Source organism: Scardinius erythrophthalmus (assembly GCF_964197995.2).
Source record: "Scardinius erythrophthalmus genome assembly, chromosome: 2".
In the NCBI taxonomy this organism is placed as follows: Eukaryota; Metazoa; Chordata; class Actinopteri; order Cypriniformes; family Leuciscidae; genus Scardinius; species Scardinius erythrophthalmus.
In genome coordinates, this window is record NC_138222.1 from 44,044,739 (window position 1) to 44,058,695 (window position 13,957).

At 37.0% G+C, this 13,957-nt stretch overlaps 1 protein-coding gene across 1 annotated transcript; it reads right to left on the reverse strand.

The window, feature by feature from the left end:
- Positions 1-182: 182 nt before the first annotated feature.
- aqp9b (aquaporin 9b) lies at positions 183-13,170 on the reverse strand. Its single transcript, XM_081359600.1, has 6 exons — positions 12,890-13,170; positions 11,738-11,864; positions 4,782-4,919; positions 4,324-4,442; positions 3,096-3,313; positions 183-1,543 (listed from the first exon to the last, which is right to left on the reverse strand). The coding sequence occupies exons 1-6, from the start codon at positions 12,989-12,991 to the stop codon at positions 1,375-1,377; spliced, it is 873 nt and encodes a 290-aa protein (XP_081215726.1). The 5' UTR covers positions 12,992-13,170; the 3' UTR covers positions 183-1,374.
- Between the last annotated feature and the right edge of the window lie 787 nt (positions 13,171-13,957).

Consider the following 13,957-nt stretch of genomic DNA (forward strand, 5'->3'; position numbering starts at 1 on the left):
GGATCTTTTTGAGGGTCAAAAAGCATTAAAGCATCTTTTAAAGGTTAAGGTACAATATTGTACCCTTGAGGGTACAGCCCCAGTGACAAGCCATTGTACCCCGAAAGGTACAATTATGTAGCCTATTTTATTTCCTGCGAGTGTAGTCTAAATCCTCATTCACAGGAAAACAGACATGAGTTATGTATAACAGTATGTTTATTTTATGTCAGGTCTACATTAGCAGAATGACAGTACATGTCTTTAACATTTTCAATGTGGTAGTTAATTCTCCAAATTTTTCATTTATGAGAGAGTAAAAAGTAAAAAAATAATAATCTGAAACTGAAATTGAAATAACACAATAAAAGACAAAAAAATATAATATGATGTCTTTGAATTGTACAAACAACTGCTATTAATTCAAGTGCCAAGAAATAAATTACTAAGTTAATTTTTAAAAAAGAGAAAAAACATATTAAACATATTTTCCCCCCATAAACAATAGCTACAAAATACTTACTAAAGCTTCAACTGATGCATTAAAAATATCACATTAAGCTTTGTTATGCCTGAAATGTGAACATGTCTGAATGTGGTATTATACGCAATACTGCTCCCTTCTTCTAAAAATTATTTTCTTCTACTTTTAACACACTGTAGCATAAATACACATTTATTTCTTCTTAAGCTTATATTTAATAGTTCAACGCTTGTTTTTTTTAGCATGCATTGCAACATTTAGCCTGTTTCTCATGCATGTTACCTTATCAGCAGTTATGCATGCAGCTAGTTCATATGATTCGTCCGGACTTTTCATCTTTGAGTAAACAGAGTGGACAGTAAAGTACCCTTTTCCTTCATTTTAGTGAGAGAAAAACATGTATCTGCTTTTACAGGGTTGTCAGATCTCTGTGAAAGTTAAGAAGAAGACAGATAGTTGTAGGATTGGACAAAGCAATGAAGGACATTATGGATACAACAATCCTTGTAGTTCAACTCTCTTGCTGAGTCTGTACAAGCTGCTGAGAAACCAGTTGGAAATCATGATTATCTCTAAATGCAATGCACCTGCAATCTTTTACTGGCAGTGGTGTGACACTTGATGGTGAAGAAACTGCGGATGCTTTCCACAAAATACCTGATTGTTTCTATTTGCTCCATGTTGATGGTGCTCTTTGAACATTCTCTATAGTTCTACTTCTGTGAAAAACATGAAAATAACTAGAATTATGCAGAATTAACACTTGCTGTCTTTCATAGCTGCTTGGTTTAATGAGTGTACTTTGGCAAAAGACTCAGAAAAGAGATCTTGAGGAAAAGACAGAGAAGAAAAGAGAGTTTCTTGCTTGATGTCTATGGTGAAGGAAAAGATACCATACTTTCCCTCTCTGTTCAGTTGACGGTGTTTAATTCATATTTGTCTTTGATGCTGTTGTCATCTTCAAGGTTCTTCTCAGGTTCAGGATGGTGCAGCTCAATCATTAGGAAGTAGATCCCTGCCCCAACCACACCTCCCACCATGGGTCCGGCCACTGGAACCCACCACCAGCCATTTCCAGCTCTGAACACACACATGGTTTGATATTTTGCATTTAATGCAATAACATTCATGCATAAATGATTTAAGTAACCAAATATTGTCCAAATACTTTTTGTGGCCACTGTATATAAATTAAATGCAAATTTATATAGGTGTCATATTTTGCATATTGGTGATTCATATCTTCTAATGTTTAAAATATTAATGGGATAAAACATTATTTGGGACGTATGCATTCTTTGAATTTCATTCCATTTGAATTCTACATCAGTTGTAAATTACAATTGTAATTAAGGTTAAAGTAGACTTGATTAGGAATGTGCCAGTACATTACTGGTGTATCTGAAGTGTTGTTCTGTGGTCAGACTGAAGGACGATGTCAACACTGTTTTGGTGTCTAGTCTTGCTGCGCAGACACTAATGCATTCATAGTAATCTGTGCTTAGTGTGTCACTCCAATGCTCCCTGTCTGCAGCACTCTTTCCCTCCCTCAATCCCTTGATCCTTTTATAGGCTACTGAGAAAACAAATGCTCTGTGTCCTTCAACCTGCTCTACAAACAAGTTGGCGAAGGTAACTGTAAACAAATGCATAGCCACTGCATAAAGACACTTAGCTGAACTGAATTTATGCAACGCTCATGTACAATATAGTGTTTAAAAATGTACACACCAGAGCCATTTGCACTCAGGTTACCCATAATCTGTCTTTGAGTTGGAAGACAAATTAAGCAGACAGATCAAGCACTTCCTCACGTAGTCAACTGATATGTGATTAGCTCTCCGTGGACGTCACCCTGTGTTTGTAGTTGTAAAGGGCTGAATAACAAAATATACAGAAATATTTTGGCCAATCAGACTAATCAGTACATTTCAAGCGATTTGCATGAATGAGTTAAGGGAAATAGTGTTTTGGAGACTTTTCACTTCTGAAATTTGTAATTGTAAACAGCAGTTTTCCGTTTATCCACCTCTATTGCATATGTTAGACAATTATTTTATACAACATTTCATCATTCTTTACTCAGTCCCGTGCATAAAATCAGACTCTTTTTGCTGTTGAAGAGCAGCAACAGAAACTCTCTCTCTCTCTGTGACAATGACCTACATAACTATGATTGCTAAAAGCAGAGTTATAGTGAAAGATGATAATGTTTTTTTCCCTTTAATAGGAAAAGTTAGAGGAATAAAATACGTCCTGTCTTTGGTTCTGCCACTCTGAATATTTATGCAAGGAGACTGCCTCACGTACATTTTTAAAATTGCTTCAATATGCAGGAGATACACAAGTGCATTAAAAAATTCATTTGCTCTGTCAGAAGAATGGTGATAGGCCTTTGCACTTAAAGTCTATTTGGAGTTTCTGAAGGTACGTTGGTGGGAGGTGTGCCTCGGTTTCTCACATGCTGAATCTTGTGTCACAAGGTAACACTTCTAGGTGTATTGTGTTTTAGTACACATATACAAATTTCCCTATTATATGTATTATTAATAATACATAAAAGGGAAGAAGTGGAAAATCCAACCAAACAATAACAAAAAGAGTGTGTTGATGCAGCAAAGGTTTTCTGTACCTGAACACATCTAAGCCCCATCCTGCTACAGCAGTGAAAAGCCGTGGTCCCAAGTCTCTGGCAGGGTTGATCGGATAGCCGCAGTTCAGCGCCATGGACACTCCGATAGCCAGGATGCTCAGACCAATAACCAGAGGCTCCATCCCTTTAGGTGCCCCGATATTCTTCTTATCTACTATGGCTAAAATACAGAGGACCAGGGCAGCTGTGCCAATCACCTGTGTAAACAGAGACTAATGATCAGCAAAACATTCTTGCCTGTTTTATCTCAAAGGAAAAAATAAAAAAAAGTAATTGTGAGATACGTTTAAAAATAGGAAATAAGTTCACATTGTGAGTTATAAAGTTTAAAGTATATCTCATTTAGGGTTTTTTTTTTAATTAGTTTTTTGATAAAAAGTTCTCCACCAGTTTTTTCTATGCTTATGATTTATATTTACTGTTCTTTCCTTTTAAAGGGATTGTTCAGTGTAAAATCAACCTAGGGTCCTTAGCACTATGACCTCGAGCCAGAATGCTACCGCCAACCCGGACGTCGAGGTCACTTCCGTTATTTGGGAAAAGCCCGTAAAAGTCCTGGCAGAAAGCGATGCATAAGGATGTAGTTTAACGACTAATTATTATTTTTTCCGAAGTATTGACAACTTAGTGTTAACTAATAATTGTTGCAAACTGGTACTACCAACAAAATATTAGTGCATTCCTGGAACTGGGCGTCGTTACACTACATCCTTATGCATCGCTTTCTGCCCGGACTTTTACGTGCTTTTCCCAAATCACGGAAGTGACCTCGAAGTCCGTAGCATTAGCCATCAGGCAAGTGTTATTTAAATAAATTCCTGATGTACTTACAAACTTTCCAATGCCTCGATTTATGAGTACAGAACCTATTTGTACTACTGTAGAAGTTTGGTACCATTCTGGGCATTATTAGTGGCTTAATTTACGAGATACAACCTTGGATCCGTTAGCGCCTGCACTTAGCCATTCGGCTGATATCTCTAAATAAGCTCTAACTTTAATAATGTTCGACCAAGGGAAAAAAAGGCTTTCTTGGGGGGTGTTTGGCTCGAGGTCATGGTGCAAAGGACCCTAGGTTGATTTTATTCCGACCATCCCTTTAACACAAATAATTCAAACCACAAGCTTTAACACCATTTGACTGTATAATAACCAGTGAGATCATTTGATATTTTGAATAATGAATTTACTGTAAATTTACACTCACCTGATCAACAAATCCATTTAACAAAGAGAGATCTTCACGTGGATATGAAGCAAAGATACCTGCTGTGGCATTTTGACCAGTAACATGCAGATGTCCATCAGAGAAACTGGCAAAGGCACCTATGGACAAGAGAATTTTTTTAAAGGTATTTTATGCTGAAAAATGCAAATGAGTTGCTGCAAAGGATAGATTTCAACATCTAACAGCTTTTCAACTATAATATTTTAGAAATGAATTAATAGGAAGTAATTTGACGACTATTCAGAGTGAAGTGTAGCCTACTCTCAAATGTTAAATCTTATGTCTAATGTCTAAATCTATCAAAGGTCAAAACAAGCCAGACCATTTAGTTTGAGTTGTGTGTGTCTAATATATGGATGTATATAAGTATACTTTAGCAGACTGCCATAGAAGAGGAGTCAATGACAGAAGCAATAACAAGTGCACTGAAAACTTACCATAGTACAGACCATACACAGCACAAGACCCGGCAAAGGCACCAAGAAATTGAGCTGCCACATAGACAGGAAATTTCTTTATTGGGAGTTTCCCCACGACAACCATAGCCAGAGAAACAGCTGGGTTCACATGTCCACCTGCAATAAGATGCAATAATTGAGAGACTGCAAACCTTTGATGACAGCAAATTATTTGAATTGGTTTTAGTGGTCCATTATTTTATGGTAATTTTGTATTGATTGAGGTTTGTATAAAAGCATGCTGAGTTTTTTTGTGGTAAAGATTATTGTCTAATACAATCAAAGCACGGCGTCATTCATTTCAAACTCACAGTTATTTGATTTCTCTCACTGCTAGGTATATGCTCTCACTTTACCGCCTCTTAATCCAGAGAGTTCCTCATAAACACTGTCTAAGAAAACTAGTTGAGGAAGTCAATGGGAATTGGGTCTGACATAATCTGGCTGAGTGCTCTGACATCACAGCAGGGCTTAGGAGTACCTCTGCTTTGACATAAGAGCGCTCAGGCCTGTAGAACTGTCTGTGACCCCACCGTACACACCTCTTCAGCTCTCATGCCAGCAAAACAGAATGGAAAACACTGGCCTTTCCTGACCCACGTAAGCTTGAACTGATTTCCCAATTGATTGGTAGCTGATTTAATGTAAAAACGCAGCGAATCGGGACCTTGTCTGATTTGTTCACTTTTCTTAATTTCAGTTTTGTCCCACTACATTCATTAAGCAGGAATCCAATATTGTTGTTTGGGTCTTTTGAATCTAAAAAGCAACATTACATATTACACAGTAAAACGTAAATCATTTTTGTTAAAAACCAGAATTAAACTTTTTTCACTCACAAGAACTATTACATTACAGAAATATATTTCCATCATGTACGTCACGTAGAGTGAGTTAAAGGCTTAGTAATGATGGGCCAGTGCCTACACCTGACTTCACCCTGGGACATATGCTCCAGAAAAGCTCATTAGTTCAATACTGTAGTCATCATCACAGCGTGTAAGATTATCACATTCACAGTCATGTGGGCTTCTGGGCAAACCAACTTATTCATGCATAAATGCACACTTTAAACTGCAGAACTCGGGCTATATTTAACATTGCATGCATATAGATTTATATATTGCTCACTGTACACAGTGAGAAGCGAGATCAGCTGGCAGCATATGATGAGGAACAGATCTGAAGCTCATGACTTGTCACCCCTGATAATTCAGTTGCAAGCATCACCAAAATAACACATGCACAATTCTAGAAGCCACTACTGACGGATAAACCACAGGGTCTTATGCCCCTCAACATTATCTCCTGTGCACAACCCGACCTGCAACACAACCCTTACCTCAAGGCAACATCATTATCCTTTTAATTATTATTGTTGTTGTTAATGATAAAAATAATAATTACAAATTACTACTACTACTACTAGTAGTAGTACTACTACTACTACTAATAATAATAAGAGCATTTTTTCTTTGTAGCTTTCCTTGATGTCGTCTTCTATGTGTAATTGTAATAAAAACAATATTTATTAATATGTATTAAAAATGCTAACATGAATTAAAGGACAATGTATTATTATACAAATTATTATACACTCACCTAAAGGATTATTAGGAACACCATACTAATACTGTGTTTGACCACCTTTCGCCTTCAAAATTGCCTTAATTCTACGTGGCATTGATTCAACAAGGTGCTGAAAGCATTCTTTAGAAATGTTGGCCCATATTGATAGGATAGCATCTTGCAGTTGATGGAGATTTGTGGGATGCACATCCAGGGCACGGAGCTCCCGTTCCACCACATCCCAAAGATGCTCTATTGGGTTGAGATCTGGTGACTGTGGGGGCCAATTTAGTACAGTGAACTCCTTGTCATGTTCAAGAAACCAATTTGAAATGATTCGAGCTTTGTGACATGGTGCATTATCCTGCTGGAAGTAGCCATCAGAGGATGGGTACATGGTGGTCATAAAGGGATGGACATGGTCAGAAACAATGCTCAGGTAGGCCGTGGCATTTAAACGATGCCCAATTGGCACTAAGGGGCCTAAAGTGTGCCAAGAAAACATCCCCCACACCATTACACCACCACCACCAGCCTGCACAGTGGTAACAAGGCATGATGGATCCATGTTCTCATTCTGTTTACGCCAAATTCTGACTCTACCATCTGAATGTCTCAACAGAAATCGAGGCAACAGTTTTCCATTTGTAGTGGAGATGAGTGGTACCCGGTGGGGTCTTCTGCTGTTGTAGCCCATCCGCCTCAAGGTTGTGCGTGTTGTGGCTTCACAAATGCTTTGCTGCATACTTCGGTTGTAACGAGTGGTTATTTCAATCAAAGTTGCTCTTCTATCAGCTTGAATCAGTCGGCCCATTCTCCTCTGACCTCTAGCATCAACAAGGCATTTTCGCCCACAGGACTGCCGCATACTGGATGTTTTTCCCTTTTCACACCATTCTTTGTAAACCCTAGAAATGGTTGTGCGTGAAAATCCCAGTAACTGAGCAGATTGTGAAATACTCAGACCCGCCCGTCTGGCACCAACAACCATGCCACGCTCAAAATTGCTTAAATCACCTTTCTTTCCCATTCTGACATTCAGTTTGGAGTTCAGGAGATTGTCTTGACCAGGACCACACCCCTAAATGCATTGAAGCAACTGCCATGTGATTGGTTGTTTAGATAATTGCATTAATGAGAAATTGAACAGGTGTTCCTAATAATCCTTTAGGTGAGTGTATTTATTATCCAATGCTATTATTTTATGTAATAATTTTTTTTTAAGATGACCACGCACTTCAACTGTTCACAGTGCTGGTGTGTTTACCGTACAGCGACGTAACTCACTGCTTAAATACCATAGTTCGATGAAGAATTCAACTAGCTAGACTGTTTCCCAACACTGTATTTTTGAAATTTGTCGTTCAATCAAGTTGGTTAATGATGTCACCGAGGCTGAGTAATAACTTATTTTAACTAATTCTTTTGAGTTCAATTAATGCTGTTCATTTAAAGGGGGGGTACAATGGTGTTTCATGTATTCAGAGTTGTTTACAGTGTTAAAGAGATGGATTCTCATGCTTAACATGGCCAAAGTTTTTTTTAAATATTTTGGACGAATAACGGAGAATTTCTGTGCCGAAAATCTTACTTCCGGGTTGGTACAAGTTTCAGCTGTTTTTTTTTCGACCGTGGATCTAATGACGTAGACCAGAGTGGAACTCCTTATATGAGCATTTCTCCCGGAAAAGCGCGGCCGCGCACAGACACGTCGACTAGAGGAGAGCGAGACCGCGCACCTCAACGCGCTTCAACAGGAAATCATCGGCTGCGCTGCATAGTGTCTCCAAAGTGTGTTTTTGGATGTGAGGGAAAGCTTACCAAAGAACCCAGCGTTAGGAACAGTGGATGCTGTTTGTTCCCTGCATTTCGACGATGAATGTTTTATAAACAAAGCCCAGATCGACGGATTCTCTCTATGGCTCTGGCTTCGCCCACACGACCCGCCTCCAGACGCTCGTTTTTTTCCGGAAAGACTCGGTACAGCCTATCTTTTCTGTTATAAATATAATAAAACTAAAGACTTTTTGGAGATATGAAGGATGCAATACTACTCTATAGGTACTCAAGATTAACAGGAGATTGAGTGAAAATGAGCATTTCACCCCCCCTTTAATGCTGTTATAATGACTAATTCTCATTGTTCTCAGTTATTCCAAAGCACTGAAATAATCTACCTCTACATCTTAGACTGCATGGCTCCTTCTTTAGGTTATTTTAAACAAAACCTGAAATTACATTTACTTGAATTAGCATTTGGTTCAGTAGACTAATTGGCAGGAGGCTCTTAACAGATGTTGTTAGTCACTGTTTGTTTGAAAGTACATTTTATTTGTGTAATTTTACTGTGTAAAGTACAGCACATTGGTCAACATTATGTTGTTTTAATTGTGCTTTATAAATAAATAAACAACCAAACAAACAGACAAAAATGTTGCTTTATTTCCAGAATCAATCATAGACTCCTTCTTACACACTAGAGTAGATTACTTTTTATGTCAAATAACTCAAATCTCTTGACAAAACTAAAAGATGTAAATGACATTTTTATATATTCTAAATAAAAGATAGAGATTGTATTGAATGCCAGCTTGCTTATTTTGCTCAAGATAAGGACTTCGCTTTGGCTCAATTCTCAAATGAGACTTTTTTTTTCTAAGTTTTAGCTCTCTGAACAATTAGTTTCTTGTTCACATCAGACTTGAATTTGGAATGCAATAGGAATCACAATCTTATCAATCATCCAATCAAGTTTGGAAACTACATATATATATATATATATATATATATATATATATATATATATATATATATATATATATATATATATATATATATATATATATATATATATATATATATATATATATATATGTCAGCACAATCACCACCATTTTTGACCATGCGGGAACACCCTGAACAGCAGCAGCTACATCAGTACTATATAAATACATTTTTGTAGAAATGTTTTACATGTAAACTGAAAATTCTTGTCATGGAAGAGCAATAGAAAGATATATAAGATATGCACTTGTATGTGTTAGAGAGAGACATAATAGAGTGTTCTAAAAATGAACAAGCAACTGAAAATTTTAAGTTTACATGTAACACATTTCTGCAAAAATAAATGTACTGTATAAATACAAATGTTCATTTTCTTTTTGTGTACTGCAGTATTGACTTTTCCCAGTCAATTATTACCAACTCGCAGAATCTGTATTTACACAGACAAAACTGACATTTTGCATTGCATAGAAAGCAGTTAGTGTCAATAAGAAAACAAATGAAATTTGTATAACAAATATTTCCATGGTGAAAAAAACATCTAAACATTCTGACCAGTGTGCATCACATAATGACAATTTTTGTATTTTTGGCGCCATTGGCCAATTTATTGACACAATAACTAGGTTTTGAAGCATGAATTAAATGTTTTGGCTGAGTTACTACATTTTGCAGACATGCAATAGACTTGTGATGTTCCAGCAAACGGTTGTGACAATTGCACTTACGGTTTCACAAGTTCACACTTACAAAAAATGAGCCAGAAAGAGTACATGATATGCGTATTTGGCGTGCTGTCCGAGGAGAGGGCTCCGGGCTCAGAGTACACCCCCTTATTCCCAGCTAAGAGTGAGGAGTCGGGGTGGTGGAGGGATGCTGAGAAACTGTTGAGGAACGTAGGTGAGTCGACTGTGTATATATACTGTATATAGGCCTCCTCTCATGCTGATATAGACATGATAATTGCTGATGACATGTTGATTGGATAGATCATCTGAACGTGCTCCTCCCAAACTTTGTTAATGAAACATAATTTAGAGAATGTTAAGACTGTTTTGAAAAATGTGCCAAAGTGTTGAGAAAAACTGTAAGTCCGCATGTCATGCAAACAAGAAACTGTGCTTCTAACCACAGGTCAAGAGCTGTAGTTTCGGGAAGAACTGACTCATTGAACTATGCTGATAACGACGGAACATGTGACCATAGTTGGCTAACGATGCTTTTGGGAAACGCACCACCTTTTGGGAAACGCACTCAGATTCAGGAGGGATGGGTACCAGAGAGTAAAAGAATAAATGATATATCTCCCGAAGGTTTTGGAGAGAGAGAGTGGTTTGCATCTCAAGATCTCTTGTGGGTTTCTTCCACATACAATATATGAATGCACAACACATGAACATAGGACATGCTTTCTGGCAAGTCTAGATTTAAGCTACTACTCATTTGAAAATGAGATTATCTGGAGTCTATTCACCTGAGAGCAGTTGTGGTTAGTCTAAGTGGATCAGTGTAGTCAATTATTGGCAATAATGTTTTTCCACTTTGTCTTATCGTGTAAATGTGCTCTTATTTATGTTTTTTTTTTGTTGTTGCTTGTCATTTAAAGGAAATGATAAAAGAAATTCCAGGAATCCACAGCATTATTGTAACAGATTATAATAAAAGCTTCACCTCACCATAATCCTTGAGGAATTCACTTAATGAAGGCCAGGCATACGTTTCCAATCTGGTATATCAAACCGGACACACGCCTCTGCTTGACACTAAGCCTTATGCAAGTTTTAGGAACATGTAATTGAGCCATCATCTCCTCCTCCCCCCTGTCCATCACTACAGTATATTTTTGAGGGGACCCCCCCCCCCCCCAATGACAGAGAAACCGAGCGTCTCAAATACAAAGCGCACAAGGTTTTCCTCCTCTATTATGTCGTTCATTAATCCTAAAATTTGTATGGAAGCACAAGTCTGTTATGCACTGAAGCAAATCCACCCTTCACTCTCTTTCTCTTTGGGGTCAAAGGTCAAGATGGAATACTCAGCATGGGGCATATTTGATCCAGTTGTCTAAGACTTATTACTGCATGAAATGATTTTTCTGCCTCACGAGCCATTTTACTCCTTTGACTAGGTTTACAGTAGGTTTAATAGAATAAACACACATAAACTGCAAACGGAGGAATAAATTTAACCGCATATGTGGTATCGGTTATAGTAGGCTATGTATATATTACATTTTTACATATATATTGTAGTGTTGCATATGGCGAATAGGTGAGTACATCGCATGTTTGTTGAACATGACCAAAGATCACAAACAACTGTGAAAAACAGCCCTGATGGATAGCTAAATATGACCTTTGAAATGAAAAGTTGCTTTGAACTCGGCTGTCCCAGAGCCTTTTCTCAATCAACTGAACATGTATATTGGAATAATTGCAACAATTTAATTGCAAAGTTCCATTAAATTTGTGTATTATTTTTGATAGCAGACTATTTAGGTAACTGACTGTAAGGTGAATTGAAGTTTACGCAGTATATACGTTATCTTCTATACTTCTCCATTCGCCAGTGTGACGAGTTACCTGAAACGCCTCCTGCCATGTACACAGCCAGCATCACCCCTAGAGTAAAGCCAAAGTGGATGGTGAGATCTTCTCCGAGCGCGCCTCTGCTCAGGACTTTCTGGGCCACTGAACCGCAACCGAACAGCTGTAAACAGGAAATGGGCAGAGAGAAGACAATTTAGGAAGACAATTAGTGGAAAAAGCTACCGCCATGCAGATAGGAAAAGCACTCTCTTGTTGTGGAGCACTTATTCAAAACTAATTAGTATAGCAGCATGTTCGAAAGCTCAGTCCATTATGGTCAGGGCGGCACCCCAAAGCAACTAAATCTGTCATGATTAATCAAAATCTTTTCACTTAATTAACACCAGTAGAACACACTGTAGAAATAGTCTGTGTATTTCATGTTTTAATATCTAAATTTAAAATATATATATTATATGTAAAAGAAGATTTATGATATTACTCATCATCAAAGCATCAGGTAGTCATTTTTGTAGTAAAATGCAAAGTAATACTGCATGGGGCATGTTGTTAGTCTATGGGATGAGTTGTCAAACCTGACATGACAAAATTTCAACAGTTAAACAATTATGAAACACAAACACCAGTTCACAAAAATTTGTTGCCACAAATTGTCAACTTTTAAAGGGTTTTGAATGAGGTGCTTAAAAACTAACATACAAAACCACTGCCAGAGAAAATTAGTGTTTGTCTAATTGGACTTTTTACACAAATCCTTTTACAGTAGTTACTGGGATCAAGTCCTTGACAACTTAAACCATAGCCGTATCCTATTAAATAGCCATTAGAATTGATCAATAAGAAACATAAAATAAGAAGACACTAAATGCTAGTTTACATCACTCAAGTGTTTTGCATTTAGTGCAATGCATTTAGTCTAAAATGTTATGTTTACATATATAGCTGCTATAACCATCCTAATAATGGGGTTTATAATATGTTAAGAGCTTCTTTAAATTGAAAGAATATCAACCTCAACACCCCCTATTACGACAAGAATGAAATAAGTTGACAGACTGATTTACTATTAAACAAAACAGAGAGCACTTGAAATATTAATCATAATTCTGATGCATTTACTGTAATCAAACTGTGTTGTTAATCTTAGTTTACAAGTTCTGAAGTTCTGACAGGCAAAATACTTACTATTAATACGAATGTCCCCAGTAATTCTGCCAGAAACTCTCTTATGATGTCCCGCCTCAACATGCATTTGCCCCTCAATTTTCTCATGTTTTCGAGCTCCATAGTTTCCCCGCCAGTGAGATGTGATGTCCGGACAGACAGTTGAAGAGCTGAGCCCGCTGGAGTTTGAGTGTCTTAGGCTTTAACCATTTCCCCGCCCCTCCTGCTGCTACTTAAATGTCATTAAACACACTGACATGACAGGTTGGTGGTTCCTCTTTGCTCTCACTCTATCCATCCTCTTCGTGCTGAGACAAATACGAGTTCGATCGACTAGAAAATATCATTACGTAGCTTATTTGTTCAACTATCGTTTGCGAACTCAACGCTATAAGAGACGAGTTCTCAGAGAAATCAGTAGACTGACGTCAGTTAATTTTTGTTTACGAGGTGTAAAAAAAAAAAAAAAAAAAAGAATAGCTTTTTAATTAGAATTATTAATAAAAGTTGGAGTTAACCGAGTGAGCTAATACAATACATTTCAGTTCAATAAAGTGACGCTGATTTTTTTTTCTGTCTGAGAAAAAATATCCCAGTAATTTATATATTCACATAGACTACATATAAATGCAAATCATTAAAAAAAAAATTAAAATACATTTACTGTTTTTGTTGAGCTTTAACAAAAAAGAGTAAAAAGGACCGAGAAAAAAAAGATGCAATATTTTATTACTTTCTTTTGATGTTGACGCAATATGTAGGCTAAACGTATATTTTTTTTAAATTTTCATCATCATCATCATCATCATCATCATCATCATCATCATTTATTTGTCAATGACCTACAGCACATATACCTATGTGAACTGATAAACAGATGCACAAAAAAAAAACTAGGTATTTGTTTAATTTAATCTCTAAATATAACATATCAGTGTTTTGCATAGCCTACTTGTTATTCATTGGGATTTCTTATTCTTGTAAGTTCTTCTCATTCAGAGAAGCATTACAGCGCTGCTTTAACTTGTAATGCGTATATTTGTCCACCGGGTGGAGCTGTTCGACAATATTAAAACAAAGAGGGCCAGA